Source organism: Lycorma delicatula, chromosome 1 (genome assembly GCF_047948215.1).
Source record: "Lycorma delicatula isolate Av1 chromosome 1, ASM4794821v1, whole genome shotgun sequence".
Lineage (NCBI taxonomy): Eukaryota > Metazoa > Arthropoda > Insecta > Hemiptera > Fulgoridae > Lycorma > Lycorma delicatula.
The window spans coordinates 294,500,387-294,524,310 of NC_134455.1; the positions used below are offsets into that span (position 1 = coordinate 294,500,387).

The 23,924-nt window shown below is 30.5% G+C and overlaps 1 protein-coding gene across 1 annotated transcript in view; it reads right to left on the bottom strand.

Moving 5' to 3' along the window:
* Positions 1-23,924, bottom strand: part of Sirt6 (sirtuin 6) — a 68,762-nt gene that overhangs the window by 19,554 nt on the left and 25,284 nt on the right. Inside the window, exons 4-5 of the mRNA XM_075379737.1 lie at positions 14,221-14,344; positions 9,474-9,647 (exon numbers count right to left, since the gene is read on the bottom strand). Coding sequence (XP_075235852.1) covers positions 9,474-9,647; positions 14,221-14,344 — 298 coding nt within the window. The remainder of the gene's footprint in view (positions 1-9,473; positions 9,648-14,220; positions 14,345-23,924) is intronic.

Below are 23,924 nucleotides of genomic sequence, written 5' to 3' on the forward strand. Positions count from 1 at the left end.
ACAATCTGTGTGGAATTTATAAAATTAAACGTAATGATTGTGGTGTTATTTATAAAACGTAGATTTCTTTAACATTATAGAAATAACAAAAATTAAATTAGGTTTATCTAAAATGGCAGACCATCTAATAAATAATAAATATTCTAGTTCTGATATTAACATAAATTTTCAAATATCAGAAATTAATAAAGACAACAAAAAAAAATTAAGCATATTTTTCACGTTAAACCTAATTACGTATTTTTTGTAATATATTTTTAAAACTTTTTGGAAGTTTTCAAATTAATATTTTATCTTTAGAAAATAGATAAACTTAAACATTTTGACATCCAACACAGTATAATCATGGACAGTAGTCAGCAGGATCAGTGATGGAATTGAAACACTGTTTCCTAGAGGTCAATGTCAGTATCAAATCTGGTAAGTTTAACACTGTTGATTGCACTATAATGTCAAGTCTTTTTCTTCCAAATCAATTTATTGATTGTGTGTCACAATCAATTTTCCTTTTGGATAATCGAAGCCATTAGATTGCAATAGATGTCCCACAGTCAAAGAAAATTATTTTCTTGTTAAATGCTATAAAAAAAATCACACACGTTCATAAAACTCACAACATCTGTGTAAACACACGGAACCCCTTCAATACATATAAAACTGACTAAAATTACAGACACATTTGACCATCTTACATTGCACAAGCATGCAACACTGCCTAGTAACACCAGCAAAATCAGTGTAGGCGACTCTGAAATAGCAAAGGAACAGAGAATATATTTTTATCTTTATTGTTTTAATTCATTTTCTACTAAATTTCTTGGTGAAAATAGAATATTAGTTGTTTTAAAATGTTTCAATTTTGTACTAGCCTTCAAAATGAATTCAATTGTTCCAGTGTATGCGCATAATCTAATATGGGAACTATTCAGACTGTTTTTTTATAACAATAAAATAACGTTATCATTTTTACTATCAGTGTAATTTTTTTTACTAAAAGTATTAATATTACCCATACATATTTTACCTGATGACAATGTACCAAGGGATGGATTCTAATTAGGATTTAATTAATTAATAATTACAAACAAATTAAACTTTATTTTACAGTAATGCTTATACAATTTTTATTACTTAATGCTTGCGGTGATTATCAGTTCATCAGACAAATTCTTCTGCATTGCATTGCAAAAATTTACTATTACTTTCAAACTAGTCCTTGAATTTGTGACTGCACTGATTGTAATTTTTAAATTTAATTTTTTTTATAATTTTATTAATACAATGCACTATTGGTATAAATTGTAAGATAATTAAAATAACCACCAGTTGGTTTAAAAAAAAACTTTGAATCTTCTCTAGAAGCACTTTTAACTCTTTTCATTATACCTTTAGATGAATGTAAAAAAATTATAGATAAATTAATATAAAATTAATACTGCAAGGAGAACATTATTAAAATAATATGTCATTCTAACAGGTAACACTGAACTGACTGAAATATTTTTTTTTGTTTTGTATTATTAACTAATGTAGAAAAAGTAAATACAAAAAGGGTAGATAGTACAGTTGTCTTGTTATTAATTTTGGCTTCAGTTTCAAATAATAATGTTCAAATACTTCTTGGAAGTTCTTAAGAATGTGGTTTTTTTAAATATAAGGAAATATAATATTTTTATAATTGAATTGTTTCCAGATTTTAATTTCTGTAATTCTACAAAAGGTTATCTCTGAAGTAAAGACCATTTTATTATAAAAAAATTTATTCAGAAAACTTTATACATATTTTTTATTTCTCTTAAACTACATACTTCTCTATATAATTGCCATATGAATTAAGACATTTATCGTAGTGATACACCAGCTTCAATATACCCTCTTCTTCTGCCGCCAGTCTATTTAGCCATTGATTAACAACATTTTTAAGTTCATCGTCATCCGCGAATACTTACTGCTCAAAAATTCTTTCATTTCTCAAACAAATGGTAATCAGAAGGTGCTAAGTCCAGAGAATATGGTGAGCAAATTTCCCATCCAAATGTTTCAAATTTTCTCACGCATAAATCACGTGTCGGACCAGAAACATGTGGATGTGCATTTGTGCAGCAGGATGACACTGTTGGTCAACCACCCATGTTGCCACTTTTGAATGGCACACTGTAATTTATGTAGAGTTTTGCAGTAGGCTTCTGCATTTATAATCGTTCCACATGGCATGAAATCAATCAGCAGTGTGCCAAACCGATCCCAGATAACTATGGCCATCAGTTTGCATCCAAATGGCTGTGGCTTGACCTTTGTAGATCTGGTTGATGATTGAGGGTGATGCCATTTACTTGACTGCTGTTTTCTCTCTGGCATCCATGTTTTATCACCGGTAACAATTGAATTAAAGAACCTTTACATCTTTTTCTGTGTAGCGCATCAAAAATTCCAAAGCAAATCCCATTCAGATTTTTTTGTGACATTCTGTTAAGATGTGTGGAAACCACACATCTTAACTATTTCTGTTAAAAATGTGAACAAACCTTACTGAAGCCAAAAAGGTCATGAACAATGCGACCAATAACAGTTCATGAAACATCAGGAATAAGAAGGGCCAGGCCAGAAATCGTTGAGCTACAATCTTTTCTGATTTCATCATTGATGTGTTTCAACAAGTCCTTGGTGATTATCAAAGGCCTCCCTGAACGTTCTTCATCATACACATTAATTCTGTTATTTCAAAACCAGTCACACAATTTTCAGATGTTTCTTTCATTCATTACATTATCACCTTACACAGCAACTGACTGCCTATAAATTTCAGCAAGCTTAATGTTTTGATGGTTTAAAAAACATACGACTCCACATATTTAATAGCCGGCAGCAACAATGATTTTCCATTTTAAGTTTTTATAACATAATAATTCACATGTAATCAAAGATACTAGAATGTGACAAGTTATAAACAATAATGCAGTGTGTAAATTACTAGCGTGGCCATGAATGGCACAGGTTCAAGAACCTTAAGGAGAGAGATTTCCCAGCGATCTTTATTTTAAAGATGTCCCTCGTAAAATACTGAAGTTTTTATTGATACTATATAAGTGTATATCAAATAATTAGCTATGCTGCAAAAATTTAGTTTTGTAAATAATGATCGCTTTATAGCGCTCTTTAAATATGGTAATAAAGAACCTATTGGCTCTATCTACTTATGTAAATATGATTGCAGTAATTGCATGACATTTTATATATGCTATATTTATCAAATGTTTTTATTTTTTTTATTTTATTATTCTAATTCTTGGTTTTGTTTTTTAGCCATGAATGTAAGGGATCTGAAGGATGCACTACAATGCTCTTTTGTTTAAAGGGATTAATTGTTCTTTCAGTATTAGCATGTATTAAATATAGTGCAGATGTTGGTACTTTAGTTTTTATATGTTCTGTGAATGGGCTAATAATTTTTAAGTACTGTTTATTTATATACAATTGTTATTATTTTATTAGTTTCTTCATTCTTGTTATCTGTATTATTTATTACAGAAATAATTAGTAGTATTTAATTTGTAACAATTTAGTTCCTTTTTTTAATTTTCTGTTTTGTTTAGAATGCATTCACATGCTTAAAGTATAGCTGATTGAAAACTGCTAGTTTTTACCCAATATTTTTTCCTAAAAAGTGCAGCGTCATGATGTTTTTTACCTGTAACACTTCTTTAACATAACATCAGAACTCAGATCTATCTATTAGATCATTTCTTTCTTTTATAATGTCAGAAATATACCTGCATCATTTTATAAATAAAAGTCTTACTTTTCACATTTTACTATGGGGCATATTTCACTATATGCTAATGATGAAATCATTATTTATAATCCCATAATAAAAAAAAGCATACTATAATACAAAATAATTTTAACAAGAATCTAAAATCCACAGTTAAAATTGAGAATTAAAGAATATTAAATTTATGTTACACATATGTTTAAAAAAATTACAAAAATTGTAATTTTTAGAAAAAGCAGTGGAACATCATAACAATAAAATAGGTAAATGGTAGCAGATGGCTGTTGCCATGGCTCACTTTACAGGTCTAAGGGGCTTGCAATCAGGGGAATGTCCACAATTCCTCAAAAGTTTGTTTCTTTTTTCAATTACTTTTTACTTTTTGTTTCCATTTTATCCTTTAAAGTCACTCACTGAAAATCCTTTAATCCTTCAGTGCATTACATTCCATACACTTATATGGAGATGAAAATACTTCTGGGGTATTCCATTTTAATTCAACAAAATTACAAAAGTTTTATTGCATCACCATTTTTAATTTTCATGATATTTGGTATATGATAACTACCCATCTTATAGTGCCCAAAAATGTTTTTTTATATTTAAAAATTTTTTTTTCATGAGTAATACACTATTTTGTAACTTGCCAACAGGTAAAAACAGCCATTTTTGTCACTTTTTCCATGAGCTGTAGCATTCTTATTTTACATCATACAGAGGGTCAAAGAGGGCTTTTTGGAAAAAGTAAAGATGAAACTTCATCTTAGTGTACTCAAAATTCATTTTATTACATAACCAAATCTTGTAATATTTACTGAAGTTACGTTTACAAATTTGTTTTTTAATTTTGGGCCCAAAATATATAATGAAGGGCTTAGAGTAACAGGCCTGTTTTTTACCTTTTAACCTTTGTAAGTAATAATAATACTAATAAAAAAAAATTGGACTGTTACCAAGTGTCCTTCATTAAAATAAAATGGCCACCAAATCTTATGATTTGAAAATATTTCATTTTTGGGGTCTGAAAACACATGTGGGACAGGTGGCAAAAATCTGAAATGTTTACAGCAGTAAGTACTTTTTATGTACTTTAAAACCACATAAAATGTATTTTATTATTCAAAGGGGTTGATGATGAGTAATGAAGCCATCAAACTGCTAAAAACATTGTTTTCCTTCTAACTGCAAACAATGTATTTAAAAAGTTCACAGCATGTATTTTTTCAGAAAATAATGTAGGTCTACTATACAAAATATTCTAGACAGTTTGTTACTTAAAGTATCACTCATACACAAACTCATGTTTAAACACGAAAATGAATAGACATGCATGTTCGTGTAATCCTGAATGTAAACATTGTAGAAGGTACAGTTACTGTTTTGATTTCAATGTGATATGTTGTATTGTTGCTAGTGCTAATACGGTGGTTAGGTAATTTACACTTGTTTATAAAATAGTTTTATTAGTAGTGAATATATCTTTTATGTGATATCTTTTATTTTTAATTTTATTAATTGGAGACATTTTTATTTTAGCTGTAGAGAAACTGGGATAAGACAAAATGAGGTGCAATTGGTAGTTTTATAACTTATAATAACTGTATTGTTATTGTAAGAAATTTGCATTTTATAAAAACAGATTATGGAGTGTTCAATTGGCATTGACACTGAAACAGTATGTCACAAATTGACTTACAATAGATCTTCTTCAGTATTGTACTATATTTTAGAGTTTACTGACCAGCAAATAACATTGATATCTTTAAGTGGATGCACTGAAACAAAAAATATCTGTACTTTTCATAAAACCAAATCTTTAGATAAATATTTTCATATTAATGGGAAAAGTTGCTCTGACCCATTTAACTGGTTAACAAATCTCTTTGAGAAATATCTTTGACACTTTCAACAAGCAATCCAAATTTAAAATTAATTCCAGGCAGAACACCATGTACAAAATGCTTAAACAAAATACAAAAACCAAAAGATGATACAGAAAGCGAACCAGAATGTCAAGATATATTTGAGCCTCAATGTGTTATAGTCAAGCTGGTGAATAAGTGCTTGTTCAGCACTTGGCATTTCCCTTGTTAAGGTTCAAAAATTATCAAGCAGCACAAAGGAACCAATTTAAAAAAAATAAAGTTATAAAAATAGCTGAGTCAGTTACAAATAAAATTTGATTTAAATATTTCTACAGAAGAAACCAGTTTAGTACCACAAAATTATGCTGATTTAGATACAGAATATGAAGAGTTAATCATTAAAATAAGGATAAAATGAAAACAGTTACATCAACCCAGGAAAAAATTAATATTTCAAGTTTATTACCAAGCAGCTGGATATTCAAAAAATACAAAATGAGTTTAGTGTTATTCAGTATTTAGCCTGTCAATCCAAACAATTAATTAAAACAAGTGGAATTTTGCCACAAACAGGCAAAAAGGAATCCAGTCATGTAATTGATGAAAATGTAATTAAATGTGTCCAAGATTTTTACCAGAATGATGAGCAGAACCAAATGATGCCAGGCAAGAAGGATTGTGTCACTGTAAGACAAGCTGACTGAAGAAAATTTATATTCACAAAAAGGCTTAGCTTATGTAACTTAAAAGAACTTTGTCTGTACACAACCTTCAAAGAAAAACATAATTTAAAAATTGGTTTTTCAGAATGTGCTGATTTAAGACCTAAATATTGTGTTCTGGCTGGTGGGTCAGGTATTCACTCTGTGTATGTGTGTGTGTTACCCACCAAAATGTAAAACTCATGTTATCTGCTCTAAAAATGAAATTTGATTTTAAAATTCTCCTTTCAACCATGGAATATGATATAGAAAATGAAACATGCATGCTGTCACAGTGCGAAAAGTGCTCAGATTACTGCAAGAGAGCTGGGATGATTTTGATTCTGAAATTATCTTCAAACAGTGGATTTCTGTTGACCATTGTGAACTAACTACTCAAATTCTTCCATTTCAAGAGTACTTAGATAAACTTACTGAAAATTTAAATAGTCTAAAAAGCCATCATTTTGTTACAAAGAAACAAGCTAATTTCCTCAACATTAAAAAGGAAAATTTGTTGGAGGGTAAATGTATTGTAATGAGAGACTTCTCTCAAAATTTTCCTTTTGTGATACAGAAGTTCAGTCATCCCACAGGTCAAAATCTTATGCCACAGTACATCTGTTTCTCATATATTTAAAAAAAGAAGGACAGTTACAAAGCCAAAGCTACTGTGTGATTAGTGAGTACTTGAAGCACAATAGAAAGTTATAAATAAAGTAGAAACACTGTTACCACAAGTTAAACAATTTTTTCATTTTTGTGATGGTTCCTCAGCCCAGTATAAAAACAAAAAAAATTTCATAAGTTTGTGTTACCATCAAAAGTTTTTGAAATTGCAGCTGAATGGCATATCTTTGCCTTGCACCATGGAAAAGGAACATGTGATAGTATTGGTATTTTACTCAATTGCAAAAAGGACTGTAACTAAATTAAGCCTTCAAAGGACAGTTAACATTCAAATTGTTACACCTTCTGAAATGAACAATTATTTCAAAGACAATATTAAAAATATAACATTTATTTTCTGCTCTAATAAAGATGTTCAAGAGACTGAAGAATACCTCAGTTCTCATTATCAGGTAATCACAACATTCCCAGAAACAAGAACCTTTCACTGTTGTGTTCCAACAAATTAAAAATGTAATCTGAAAGTCTGGGTGACTTCTGAATCAGAAACATTTCCAATCGTATCGGTACACAAGGACATTAGTGTTTCTGATTGCTTTATATGTTTACCACAGCCAAAATGTAAAAATTATGTCTGCTGTGTATACGATGGCAAGGGGGTGGTTAGGTGACGTCATTGAAGTCAAAATACATGAAAAAGAGGAATATCAAATACACTTTTTCCATTCACAGGGTCCTGGTACTTCATTCAAGAAATACAAGAGGGATAATCAAACATGGGTTAATGTGGAAAATATTTTAAAGATTCTCATGCCTTCAGAGCTTTTTCTATCAACTAGTGTAAGAGGACATAACATTACACCAAAGATGAATAAGAACTTATCAATTCTACTCCATAAAAATGGCAGGAACACTTAGTTATGTTAGTTAAGTCTGTTATCAAAATGTGCAACATTTATTCATAACTTTCATTGGCGTAAATAACGTAAAATAAGGTAAAAGTGAATTGAACAACTTGTTAATGTACTTTAATTGTTTATAATTTTGTAATTATTATTTATCATTCTGTAACTGAATATTTATTAATTATCAATCTACTCATTCTAATGAGTTTAGTTGTAATTTTTATAATCTGAAAAAATACATAACATCAGTATTTTTGGAAACTTTGTTTATAGTTAGAAGGAACAGTGTTTTTAGCAGTTTTGTTGGCTTCAATACTCATCAAACCCCTTGAGTAACAAAATAAATTTTATATGATTTTAAAGGTCATAAAAAGTACTTGCTGCTGTAAAGATTAAAGATTTTTGCCACCTGTCCCACATGTGGTTTTTGGGCTCCAAAAATGGGACATTTTCAAAATCGTATGATCTGGCAGCCATTTTTCTTAGTGAAGGGCACTCTGCAACAATCCATTTTTTTTTTTTTATAGGTATCTAGTTACTCTAAGCCCTTCATTATATATTTTGGGCGCAAAATTTGAAGGAAAAAAAACAATTTGTAAACGTAACTTCAGTAAACGTTACAAGATTTGGTAATGTAACAAAATGAATTTTGAGTACACTAAGATGAAGTTCCATCTTTACTCTTTCCAAAAAGACCTTACTGACTCTCTGTACGATGTAAAATAAGAATGCTACAGCTCACGGAAAAAGTGACAAAAATGATTGTTTTTACCTGTTGGCGAGTTAGAAAATAGTCAAGAAAAATTTTTTAAAAATAAAAAAAATATTTTTTGGCCACTAAAAGGTGAGTAGTTATCATATACCAAATATCATCAAAATCAAAAATAGCAATTCACTGATCATTTGTTGAATTAAAATGGAATATCCCTTCTTTAATATTACTCTGTATATTGCACAAATTATATTTCTATATAAGTGGACCTAAAGTCACTGATGAAATCAAATTCTGTAAGTAATAGCAGTATGGAGTCTACAAATAAAATTTATAAGGAATATAAAATTTTAATAAAGAATTTGACTTTTGTTTCCTTGACACATGGAAAATTATTATTTTTTTTTATACTAGTAGTATTGAAAACTTTTGTCAACAATTTGCTTCCAATTCCCTGCATGTAAAAATATCAGTAAAATTTAAATAGGGGATAATGTTGATTTCAATGTAGCGACTATTTATTCTTTCGTTTATAAAAAAAATAGCAACAAATCTATTCTCTTTTTAAAAATAATTGTAAATTGTTTCAGTTATAGTAAAAAAAAATAAATTAGGGTTTATGAGATTAAAGTGGCTAACCATTTATGATTAATTTTGGAACTACTAGTTTCTGCTTTACTGCGAATTTTTGCCTATGTTAACGATCTTACTGATCTATTTTAAAATCTTTCAATTAAAATATATCCACTAGATAGATTTTTTTTAAAAGAAACTTTCACGTCTTACAATAGGGATTTTTGTCCCCAAAAATAACCAATTTATATTTAACAGATTTCAAATCTCACTTTCTATGTATACTATTTTACTATTAAAAGAAAAGTCACAAACCAAGAATGAAAATCTGCCATCCCAAGATCACGTTCTGGTAAATTATGTTCCCAATCAAGAATTACATCATGCATTTGTCCACGACATGGTCGTCCATTATGTTTTGATGTAGGACACGACTTTTTTAAAGACTTCTGTCCAACCGAAGAAGTAGCACTATTTCTAATAAATTGTCTGTAACAAAAAAAAAAAAAATATTAAGTTAAATAAGATTTTTTCACTTCAATATTTTAATTAATTCATACCATGACCAAATCTGAGGGAGCATAAAAATTGATTAAATCTAAATTAACAAATTACTGTAGAGTCAAAAAGAAGTGTTTCTCATAGTAGATATACAATAATAATACTAATGTACAGTTCAGAAAAAGCTGCTTTATAAAAAGGCAACAACTACTACAGTAATTCTTGATAAATTTAATATAAAGGAAATATACCAAATTTTGTAAAGTGATCAATGGGAACAAATTTATTAAACTTGGCTTTAGCTGCAGGTATTTTATCCAAATTTTTAATTCTTCAATTTTCTAGGGATGCTGCTGAGATGAGTTGTTTCCATTTATTGTGTATCTTTCGGTTAAATAAAAAAATAAAAAGTTCTACATAATATAAGAGTAGGATGAAACATTCCAGGCCTGGATAAGAAAACATTTTTCTGGATACATTTGATTTATTTTTTAACAGTCACCATTAAGGTCTACACACTTAACCCAGTGTTTCACAAGAGTGCTTATGCCAGTTCGATTCATCAATCTTTACCCAATTTTTTAAAATAACCATCTATGATAGCAATAACTTCATTACTAGTTGAAAATCTGTTACTGTCAAGCCATTTTTTTATGTTAGGAAACAAGTGTAGTCCCTGGGCGCTAGATCAGATGAATATGGAGGGTGTTGGAGGAATTTGAACCATAATTCATTGATTTTTGCCACTGCAATGATTGAAGTGTGAGCTGAAGCATTATCTTGATGGAAATGGGCTTTTTATATTATGTTATATTAATGTTTTTTTTTATGGAAATTGGCATTGCTATATTGCTGACAACATACTATTACATAAAGTTAGCATAAAATAATGTCGGGTATTCACCATTAAAAAATACACTTCGATTTAAGTTTTACTGCAAGATATGAAAACAAAAAACCATTTAAAGACACATTTAAAAATTCACAAAAATTTTGCTCATATGTTTGGTCATAGAAAAGTAACAAACTTAGGTGCTACACATCTCACTAATCCACTCAGCTCAAACATGTAGAGCTTTCTAACACATGTTAGATTATTTAATACCAACATCTCTGATTACCTAAAAACTAAACTGAAGAACTTGACACAATAAACCAAACAGCTATTCACCCACTTGTAAACAACATGTTACTTAAAACATTGAACAAAATCAAAAAACACATCTAATGATAGAAAATATAATACCATATATCGACCAACAGTCAAGCAAAATTACTATCATTTAAAAAAAAACATAATAGATAAACACAGCTATCCAAGAATATATTAGTTACACTCCACTGATAATACTGATATTTTGTGCACTAAATACTCTATTGGACAGACTGGAGCAAAAATGTGGATTCATCCACATTTTTTTTTTCTTTGAGCACACAACAAAGAGCCATCAGTGCTCAGACACAAAATTACCAAAGTAAATTATTAAAAATTAAAATTTAATTTAAAAATAAAACAATTGAGAATGCCTGTGTGGATTGCTAGTTCAAAATAAAAACAATATCAAAAATCTAGGAAGAAATAATAAAATTGCCAACATCAAAAGGCAAAAACATGAAAGTTTAAACAAATGTTTGAATCCAGGTGCACAGCCTTTAGAAATTATAATACATGAAATAACATCTATAAGTTGTTACCAAAGATATTTCGTATGTTAGGCCTTATTTTCAATTTTAGACACAATGCCGCTTAACAGACACAGTCCAGAAGGATGTGGTGCAACATTAGTTGGCAGTTACAGTGAACACAAACGCGTGCATCAGTCTTAGTCATCAGATATCCATAAGCGAGTCTTGTGTGCCTTATTCGTGAATGGCAAATAATAACCTCTTCACAACAGTTATTCTTGCATTAAGAGTCCTACGGTGACAGTGTTCTTAACTGGATGAAGTTTATTGTTGACGGTAGCAATCCATTCACTTTGTCACTCATCATGAATCATCCTCTTCAGAAAAAAGACAAGATCATTCAAAACAACATAATTAATGAAAAGGGGCTGCAAACAGGCCTCTTTTACCACATGATCAGTGCGCTCTTTGCCTGAAATTCCAATATGACTAAGGATCCAGCAGAAGCTCACAGTGTGTTATGTGGAGTCATTTCAGAGGGAACAGATTGTATATTACAGACAATACGATCTCTGGAGTACATGTCATCTACATATAAATGGCTGGCCAAATGGTTATTAATATGCTAGCTTTTGGATCATGGTCTTGGGCTCAATTACTAGAAGGATCTAGAATTTTTTCACCTATCATTTCATTCAGTCAACATCTCATCTTCAACATTAAAATATACACAAAGCACATTGAAGCGGTTGTATTTATATTATATAAAAAAAATCCATTACAGGGAGACAGGCAATAAATCTCAAAATGCTTGTAACTGCTAATCACTTAACTTACTAGAATAAAATAGCAAATAAAAACAAACATCTTAACATATTTGAACAATTCAAATTTTATAAATGCAGAATTTGACAAAACAACATATTAAACAAACAAACATAGATTGAATACATTTATTCACTTCCACACTTAAGGGCCCTAAACCTTTTCAAATGAGTGCTATTAACAAAAGCACTATCGCTAATTTTATTAAAGAAGGTCCTAGTAATTATCCCCAAAAATCCTACAAACAAGAAAAATTTCAAGAATTTTGAAAGAAAGTTACTTCATTTTTAATCATTTCAAAATATTGTCATGTTTTGTCATGCCGGTCAATAAATTCCTTAAAAAAATTTCTATTATTTTACTATTCCATTAATATTAAAAAATATTTTATTTTTTCCTTTGCTTCTAATGTTATTCCATTGTGTTTAACTTTTAATGTTCAATCATTTCCGAATTTCTTATGATCATAGTAATTGATAATTAAAGCTGGATTACATGAGCACTATCAAGAAACCAACCAAAGTTCAGGCTCAGATATTGAATTGGAAAGCTCAAACTCTTAAACCACAGAAAGCATGACAAGTGAACAGCAAAGTCAATGAGATGAGACACTTTTTTCTTTTTACTTTTACTACTATAGAAATGTTATAACAAAAATCCTTCTGTGGAAGGCCTGGAAATTGAAAATTCCATCATGTCATTACCCTCATATATTTCTTATATCCAATCCACAACCTTTTAACTGAACACACAATTTCAGAGATTTTATAGCATTTCATTTCCAAATTTGCTTCCCTATGAATTTTTATAACTGATAAGCTAAAGGCTAAAAATTAAGGGGTTGTAAAGTGAAAAACAAGAGGACATTATTAGAAATGCAACAACTTAATTGAAAATTATAACAAAACAAGAATTCAAGAAATACCATGGAGTTTCAAAATGAATATTGGGGTTTCAAAGTTATGTAATATTTATTAAGTTTTATTTACATTGATAAATTATACATGAAATGAAAGAAAAACTCAAAACAGTTTTTCCTGTAAGTGTTTAACGAGAGCACCATTCATCACATGGCACACATCCAGCGAATAGGAGAGTTCATCTTACACTTTAATCAAGTCTGGAGTAATTGATGTGACAGCTGCTTCAGTCCTGTCTCAAGTTGGATAGGTCAGTTGGTGATGGCACGTACACTTGATCCTTTATAAAACCCCAAAGAAAAAATTGCGTGGGTTAAGATCAGGTGAATGTGGAGGTCACGGCAAACAAGCCCTATCATCTGGTCCCTGGCAATCAATCCAGCAGTCGGAGAATTTCATTCAACCAATCACATACACATCATTATACTAGTGAGAGGGCACACCATCTTGTGGGCAAATAAAGTTCTGTGGTTTATATTGTAGTTGAGGAAAGAGCCATAGTTGTAGGATATCAAGATAGTTCATTCCAGACAGACTTGCTTCTGCGAAAAAGATCGGCCTGTAAACTTGCTATTGGTTTACTGCACAAAACCATCCAGTTTTGGAGAGTATCATTCAAACTGCAATATTTCATAAGGATTTTCTGATCCCCAGATAAGCACATTACTAGTGTTTACTTTTCCATTAACATGAAATGTTGATTCGTCATTGAATACGAAACGATAAAGAAAGTCTTCTTTGCCATGGTGCATCACTTCATTTGCAAAGCTAGCCACATACCATAATCTGTATTCTTTACAACTTGCACATAGCTAAAACTGTTTTGAGTTGCTCTTTCATTTCATGTATAATTAATCAATGTAGTGAAACTTTGAAATATTACATAGCTTTAAAACCACAATATTCATTTTGGAACACAGTATTTTGAATAGAAAAATACTGAATTAGTCATGAGGATCATAGTTTAAATGAGGTAGGAACTGAAACAGAACATTTTTGCTTTAATGCCTTACAATCAAATATTTTTTTTTAAACAGATTATTTATTATATAAACCAACTTATTAAATGGAGTCTGTATAAAAAAAAAAAACACTGCAGATTAAAAGGGCAACCTATTGCTAAAGTTACTTTATGATAAAAAAAAAGAAACAATTTAAAAAACTAATAATGAATAAAAATGGGTTAAAACCTTGAGCACAGGCTACACTGTTCAATGAACATATTTCCATGCAATTCAGCAAGGTGAGTCCTTGGAACACCTGATCGTAGATGAAGTCCATCAATATTTTGACTAACAATATACTGCACCTTACCTAACAAAAAAATATATTTCATTTTACAGAGATTTATGGTTAACAGAATACCTTTTAATCAACAGGTAATGAAAAAGTCATAATATTAAATGCTGCTGAAAAATATAATAGCAATCTTTACACATCAGATGTAATGACCACAGAAGTTTATTAACAGTCAAATTATTCAAATGAAAAGGAACGTAAAATATTATTGTTTTAAGTATTGTTTTTTATATAATACACTAAAATAGAAAAAAAATCAATAACTAACAAAAATAAATTAATAACTAATACACAAATATACTGGGCCGGAGACCTTCACAGCTGAAGAATTTGCAGCAATAGTATGGGAACATTGAATGAGTTGTTTCAGGCTGCAGTTAATAAAATAAATATTAAAATGTCACTGAGCAATAATTTGATCTGACACATTACAAATATAAATGTTTGAAGTTATCTTTGGGCTACAGCTGTGTGAGGAGAGGTTTATAGCACCTATAAATGACATAAATATTTTATAAAGTAGAAAAATGCAAAAAAGAGAAAACAAACATGTACAAGTAACTGATGTTAAAATGATGAATTTAAGAGTACATTAAAAATATGCAAATATCTTACTTTTTACAAGAAGAATGCACATTCAAAGGTCTTTACTTTATCTTCAATTCTATAAATTTAAGTCTCACAAATTCTGAATCTTCTAATTTTATACATACATATGTTCAGAATTATGTAAGCATTCTACAAAAGCTCTGTTAACTTTTTAAGAATTTTATATATATATATATATATATATATATATATATATATATATATGCATATTAATTTATTTAAATTAAATTTTTTGTAGTCCATATTTCCTCTATACGTAAATTCTAGTCAATTAAATAATATAACTTATTCAGCCACTCCACAAAGTACAGAATTAAAGAATACTCTATCTTATTTTTTTTCATTTTCAAAGTGCTTTTGAGTCTAAGCCCACCTTCAGTAATTTTTAATTTTTTTTTTGGCATTTACATATTAAAATACATGATACATTAAAAGTTTTAAAACAAATATCTGTTGAGTCAATACATTTTTTTTTAAATTTAAAATATTTTAATATTTTAATATTTTTAAAAAATAAAAAAAAATGTTTAACATTTTTAAAAACTTTTTTATTGACTAAACAAATATTTGTTATTAAAATTTGTAAAAATATTTAATGTATCATATGTTTTAATATGTAAACTTAAAAAAAAAAAAAATTTAATTACTGAAGATGGGCTTAGTTCCAAAAGCGCTCTGAAAATGAAAAAAAAAAAAGTAAGGTAAGAGTGTTCTTTAATTCTGTACTTTGTGGAGTGGCTGAATCAATAAGTTTACATTATATAATTAGCTATAATATATATATATGTGTGTGTGTGTGTGTGTGTGTGTGTGTGTATGTGTTTTCTGACCTTTGTCAATGTTATTACATTTGTATATTATGGATTAATATATATTTTAAAAAAGATATGGGAAATCAATTTTAAGGTCAAACTGATGTGGGTTAGCTGAATACAGTATGAGCAGTTTCTAAAGGTAAATTAGATGTCAACATAGCCCAGCTTTATGATATTAACCAATTAACAGCCAATGGTGTGTAACAAACCTTATCATAAATTTTTTTTTCATTTCTACAAAATCTTTTGCACTTTGTACAATTTGCCTTTATTTTCTTAGCTGTTGCAATCACAAAAAAAAATTATATGGTAATAGGTTTTTGATCACAGAGTTTATTTGCATATTAACTTACTGTTTACGAGATCGTGTAACCCCTTCTATATAAGGTAATATAATGATTGCAATATGCTTGTTAAAAATATTTCTATTTTATTTGTTTTTTGTGTTGCTTCTATTCATCAGTTCATGAAAATTATTAATTTTGAAAAATTATAATGAACATTGGTTGTTAAAAATAATAGTGCAATTACGCACCTTTGGCTTATGGAGTGATGAATCACACGCTAGTTGTGAAACATGTTATTCTTACATTTCAAATCATAACTTCACAATCCCATGTTGTACTATTTTTATGTTTCAGTTGTTAGATTTTTGTTTTGTGTATCATTTTATTATTTTTACAGATGTCGTTATTTTATAAAATGTTCTGTTTCTACATCTGTCAATGAAATTTACAATTTAGTGTTTTTCTCATACTTTATAAACTGATGAAGAAATGATACCATATTTTAGGAGACATTCAGTAAAAATGTTTATCAAGGGAAAACCAATTACTTAGATTTGGATTTAAGCTTTGGTGTTAGTGTAGTTCAGATGGGTACTTGCCAATTTATTCCATGTGAAGATGCAAATAAAGGAAATCTGAATATGGTCTTTGGACACAAGCAGTACTAGATTTGTTAAATGTTGTACTAACCCAATGAGCATACACTTTTTTTGACATTTATTTTTTATATATGATCTAAACAAAAAATTATAATTTGCTACTAGAACTGTCAGAGAAAATAAGTTTCCTAATTGCTCGCTGAAAAAATAAACTTCGCAATTGCTAGATGGAATGATAGTGCAGTGATGACAGTTGCCAGTAGCCACAATGGCATATATCCATTATCAAATATGAAAAGATAAAGCTGAAAAGTAAGAAAAGACATCGTGATTGCTCATCCATTAATGGTACCAGAATATACTAAACGTTTGGATGGTGTTGATTCCTATGACAATGGTATTTGAAAATTATAGAATTTGAGTTTGTGGAAAAAAAATTGTGGTGGTCATTGTTTATAAATGCTGTAGATTCTATTATTGTAAATTCATCGGAAATACACAAACTTGCAAATAACAGTAAAATCAGTCAAAATTGATTGTAGGTCTTCTCTTGTATTATCACTGATAAAGTGTAAATAAGTAATAATACCAGAAGCATTGCAGATAATGAAGAAAGTAAAGATAATTTTCCTTCACCACAAATGCAACCAAGGGTCGTCTGTCAAAATCAGTTTGCCATCAGATGTTCATCAAGATCAAATAGGGCACACGTTATTTCAGAGCATGTGAAACAAGCTAGATGAAGATGTAAGTTGTACAAAAACCATACAATTTTTTTTTGTATAAAATGTAAAGTGCACCTACATTCAAAATATTTTAAAGAATTTCATTCACAGCAAGGAAACTAAAAAATTTTTTTACAAAAAAAATAAAATTAAAATAGTTTATTTTTAACTTTCAATGTTACATTTTATGTGTTACTTTCACTTTAATAACACTGATCAACATGGTTTTTTTCTTATGAGTACCAATAGCTGTACTTAATGCAGTTTTTTCCTGTTTTCAAATATGTATTCAGAATTTCTCCTTAATCCACAGTTTTTTTGTTACTTTAACTTTTTTAAATATTTTAAAATGTTTTTTTGTCCATTTGTTTATTGTCAAGTAAAAGCTCCTAGAGCATTGTAAATATGATGGAACCAAATCAGCTAACTCAAAGGGTAGCATTGCTACTGTTGTGCAAGTTGACATGTACAAACATAATCTAGTGTAGCACACATTCAGAACAATCCAATTGTAAGATTATTAGTGAACCAGTAAACACGTCACTGTGAGTGCTTTGTTTATCTAAATTATTGTGTATTACATATTTACAACTTGATTTCTTTAAATTAGACATTAGTTACAAAGAATTTGTTTAAATCATCCCAACAATTTTTTTTATGTATGTGGTGAAGTGACGCTCAAGTCCCAGAGGTGAGAAATTATTCCATTAGTAAAAACGTGTTATGAACTTTATTTTGGGTGTAAAATCAGGAACCAAACAAGGGCCTGAGCCCCAGATGTGGCACACGCCACATGCCATCTGCTATCCCTAAGATTTGGAGGGAACCAAAGATCACTCTTTTGACTGTTATTTCTGCTTAACAAACATTAATGGGATTACATCAAAATAAGAACATACAATGGTGTACCCTAACATTCAATCTACAATGAGACCAGTTCCACACTGCAAAGAATTGCTCATACCAAAGCCACCAGAACATGTGATATTAGATGAAGAGAGCCAGAGTCCGATGGAAGTAAGGAAGAAAAAGAAACAGATTCTGGTGATACAACTTTTGAACAAAGCAGTTCATCCGAGCCTCATTTACCGACAAGAAAATCTTAATCTCATACGAGATTTACAGTTATCCAAAAAACAGTCTGAATGCTTGCTTCCTGGCTAAAAGGATGGAATCTTGTTTAAAAGAATATACAGATATGTACTTATCGTAATCATCATTCTGAATTTAAAGACTATTTTTCTGAAGAAAATGGCTTACTGTTTTGTAGTGACTTTCTTCACTATGGAAGCACTTTGTAATAACATAACCCATCAGACTGGCGCTTGTAGATTCTTTTAAAGCTTGTTTAAAAGCTGTGCTTCTGCATAATGACAATAAATTCCCTTCAGCACCTGTGGCTCACTCTGCCAGTATGAAAGAAACATATCTTTAAATTTTTGTTGGGAAAGCTTCAATATACAGTGTATGAATGGAATATGTGTGGTGATTTGAAGGTTATTGGACTTATTTTTGGTCTGCAGCTTTGTTACACAATGTACTGTTGTTTTTTCTGTGAATGGGATAGTGGGGACAGAAAACCCCATTTCATTAGTAAAGAATGACTTAAACACGAATTGCTCATTCCTGAACACAAAATTGTGAAAGATGACTCATTGTGTAATTCTAAAAATGTGTATTACCTATAAAACTACTGTTAACTATAAAACTCTGTTACCTATAAAACTAAGGATTAATGAAGAATTTTGTCAAGGCCATGGACAATACTCCTTGTATCATGTACTTAAAACTGAAGTTTCCTATAATTAGTGATGCAAAAATTAAAGAAGGAATATTTGTGGGTCCACAAATACGATCAATCACCAATGCACGATGAAAATTTGAGGAACTATTGAATTCACTGAATAAAGCAGCTTGGCAAGCATTCAAAAATTTTACTCAGAGTTTTTTGGGAAAATAAAAAGGCGGAAAATTACTGTGATACTGATCACAGTAATCTGTGATCACTGTGACAATGATCTTATAAAAACTTGGGTTGTAGTATGTCTTTAAAAGTACAACTTCCTGTACTCTAACCTAGATATCTTCCTGGAAAAGGTTGGCGCAGTGAGCGATAAGCACAAGGAACTTTCATCAGGAGATTTCAGCTACGGAAAAGAGATATCAAGGCAAATGGAATCCTAATATGCTGGTCGATTATTGCTGGACCATCAAGAGGGATGCTCCACAGGTGAAATATAGCAGAAAATCATCATTTCTTTCTTTCTAGATGAGTCAAATGTTTGAATACTGTGTAGTTAAATGCAGAAAGTATTAAAATGTTTGAAATTATAAATGCCTGTCTCTCAGAAATCTTGTGTGATGGGGAAAAACCGATATCATATTTGAATTCAGGAGAAAAAATACTACCAGAATCACATATTTTTCTTCCAGACAAAAATTTTTTTTTTGTTCCCCATGTAATTGTTCATGTTTATTATATTTTTCAGAAAATGACATTTTTTGCTTGTTTTTTGCCAAAGGTGCACACATTTTTTTATTGACTGATAATGTTTCTAGCTTCACATACATAATAATATATGAAATACAGGGTTTAAAAAAAAAATGTTGCATATCTTTATGTCCAGCAGTAAATGGGTTAATAAGTCACTAGGTAGCAGGCACATGCATGCCTAACTCAGTTTAAAAATGGTGATGTCCTTGAGAAGTATACAGAAAAACAGCCCACGCTCTTGTAATTAATAATTAAAACACATGTACTCAAATAAAAGTAGCAACTTACTGTTTTGTGTTTCTGTGACCAGAAACATTTTTCACAAAAAATATCCATAATGAAATGTTTTTTCACAGAGAGAAATATTTTTGCAGAAGCATAGCATGTAACTTTCAGGGAAGTTCAAAAGTTATTAATAAAGCCTGGTCAACTTGTTCAGACTGTGCCAGAACTAATACTGTGGTATGTGGAGGAGAGAGTTTGAGTTAACAGAACAGGGGAGTGTAACTTCAACTAGCTCTGTTCTTAGTGTTTAATCTAGAACACAACGCATAATCATTTCCAAAAAAGTGCTCAAGGTGGATGCTCAAACAAATACAAATTCAATTGAATACACCTATTTTTGCAACATACTTCTTGATATGCAGATGAAGATGTACTTAAATGGATTGTTATTGGTGGTAAAGCTCGAGTATATCAAATTAATCAGAATCGCAGTATAATTCAATGCAATGGAAACACCTTTTTCTTCATCTTTGTACAAGATATTCAAATTTATATCCTCAATAGTAAGGTAATAAATATTTTATGACTCAAAGAGTACTGACAGCCGAAACCAGATTCCAGAAGCAAGGCAATAATGTAAATGCTGTACTATACTGTAAAGTTCAGTATGCTTTAGGCTGCAATTTGAAGTAAACATCCAAGTTTATTGAAAGAGGATATGATGACAATGCCTGACCTCAATCAACATTCAGTTCAATTAATCAGTAGATAACTTTTCAATTACGCTGAAAATTCTTTAATTTTTGTCTTACTGTCAACTTAGCCCCATTTGGTTCTTACCAGTTTGATCCAGTAACCTGAACAGAAAATCTTTTGAGTAAATCATAATGTTGAAGTTAGGTGCAAATATAGCTGAGATAACAACCCAAAGACCTTTATGCAACAGGATTTGGAGCACTGATAAAGCACTGGGCTAAGTACATCAATGTTGGTGATATGATTATGAAAAATAAAACTGGTTTTCAATTATCACACTTAGTAACACAAGTTTTTATTGAATGCCAACTTACATAATTCATTAGAATGGAAGAAGAAACAGAAGCTCTGAAAACACTTTCTTCTCACCTGTAAAGAGGAGGAAATAGCAGATTTATAAATTTAATCTTCTTATATTCATCATTCTAAATCACAGTAACATCTTATTCATTCTAACATACTTAAAAAAGAAACATCAGAAAAAATCTTATAAATCATTTTAACCACACTGATGGTCATGCTTTATATGGTCATGGTTTATATGTTTATTCAAGGAGACAAAAGAAGTGTTGTTATGATTTAATAATTAACAGTTACTTCAGTGTGGCCAGCAACATAAGATTACATAAAATCCTCAATCCTCTACTTAAAGCGGGAAGTACTGAAGGAGAACTTGAAAGGACACTCTTTGATAATTGTTGCCTCTACCCAGATGTTCGTTCTACTTTTTGCACATATTTATACTTTTAAATCACTATACATGAAAAACATAATAATTAGTAAGATAAAGTATTATTATTATTATGAATACAACAGTATGGTATAAAAGAAAACAGTAATAAAATAATAAATAAAATTAAAATCTATTTATAATTATATTCCAGTAGTATATGTACTGAGAAAGAGCAACCACATCAGCAATACAAGATGCTATGTACGAAGGTTATTTTTTTCAAGGTCCGATCGGTCGCGAAATAAAAACCCGTGTGTGGTAATTTGATTTCTTCAGGCTGAGGGATGGAATGCAGCTGAAATTCATAGACGAATAAGTAATGTGTACGGTGAAACTTCGATGAGTGACAGCAAAGTGCGACAATGGTGCAGGAATTTTAAAGCAGGACGTACAGATGTTCATGATGCAGGCGGTCAGAGAAGGAAGTGAGTGTCAACCGATGATCTCGTTGAGCGAGTGGATGAGGCAATTTGAGAAAATTGTTGGTTCACAATTTCTGTATTGAGCGATTCGTTCCCTGAAATTTCAAGGTCAGCTCTCTACACCATTATGAGTGAGAGACTTCAGTACCGCAAACTGTGTGCGAGATGGGTTCCCAAGATGCTGTCCAACCATCACAAAACAATGAGAATGGACGCCTCCCTAATGTTTTTCCAGCGCTACCACAATAAAGGAGAAGATTTTTTGAACAAAATTGTCACAGGAGATGAGACATGGGTCCATTTTGAAACTGAAGAAACAAAAGAACAATCCAAAGAGCGGATGCATTCTCATTCTCCCAGTAAACCAAAGAAGTTCAAGCGAACCTTCTCCAACAGAAAGTGTATGGCTACTGTGTTCTGGGACCAGAATGGAGTTCTCTTGGTGGAAATCATGGAACGTGGCATGACCATCACTGCAGCCTCATACTGCATGACTCTTCAACGTCTACGAAGGGCAGTTCAGAATAAGCGGAGAGGAATGTTGTCATCAGGCATTGTCTTTCTCCATGACAATGCTCGGTCGCACACTGCAGCTGTAACAAAGAAGCTGCTGCAGCATTTTCGTTGGGAAGTGTTTCATCACCCACCATACAGCCTGGACTTGGCTCTATCCAATTTTCACCTTTTTGCTCACATGAAACACTGGCTAGAAGGACAACATTTTGGTACAGACATCAAGCTGCAGACCAGTATAGAAACATGGCTGAAAACACAGGCCGCTCCGTTCTATGATGAGAGTATTGGAAAATTGGTACCACGCTACAACAAATGTCTAAATCGGAGTGGCGACTACGTAGAGAAATAGCGTAACTATGTAAGTACTTGTTACAAATAAAAAGATTTTTATTTTCACTGTGGTTTTAATTTCGTGACCGATCAGACCTTGAAAAAAAATAACCCTCTTATAACAGAGTTTCTAAATAAAAATCTTATATTAGCAAATAATTTTATGTATTACGCTACAATTACAATAATCAATAAAAACAAACAAGAGACAAAGAATTTAAATTAACTATTTAAAGTACAGTAATTTTACAAAACATGCCAAGCGTATTTTTAAAATAAGGTTTTTTTAATTTGTTGTTTATTTATGCAATGTAAGCAGATGGTTCTTGCATAACTCAGTTATTTCAATCAATCAACTATGTGTTATCAACTATGATAACATTATAATGAATGCTACAAATTGTGATCCTGCAAGTGTAATGCAGAATAATCCAATTTTTGAGGGCAAAAAACAGTTCTGAAGCTGAAATTCACAGGCAAATTTGAGTTTATGGATCAAATATTACGAGTAATGCTAAAGTAAGATGGTGGTGGTGTTGTTCATTTCAAGAAGGCCAAACAAATATTCATGATGAAGAATGTGGTGACTGGCTATCTGTGATAATGGATGATTTGATTGAATAAGCTGATAAAAAAATTTGAGAAAACAAGTTCTTCACCTTATCACAATTGTAACTGATGTTTCACAATCTCTGATTAATGGAGTATTAACTGAAAAACTGGGCTATAAAAAACTGTGTGCCAAAGGATGCTGAAGATATTAACAGACACACATGAGTAAAAACATCTTGTTGCAGAACTTGAATTTTGGCGAAAATAAAGGTGATGAATTGTTTGATCACATTATAATCGTAGATGAAACATGCATATCTTATTCAAACATCGAGACAGAGTAGCAGTCAATGTGATGATGGCATTCAACATTTCCTAGGCTGAAGAAGTTCAAACAAGAACATTTGGTAAAAAAGGTTGACTACTGTTTTTTGAGAAAAAAATGATATCTTGCTTGTCAAATTTAGTGATTGTGGAACTACAGTGAATGTTGATATGTGTTAGAAGGGCTATAAAAAAACAAATGACGTGG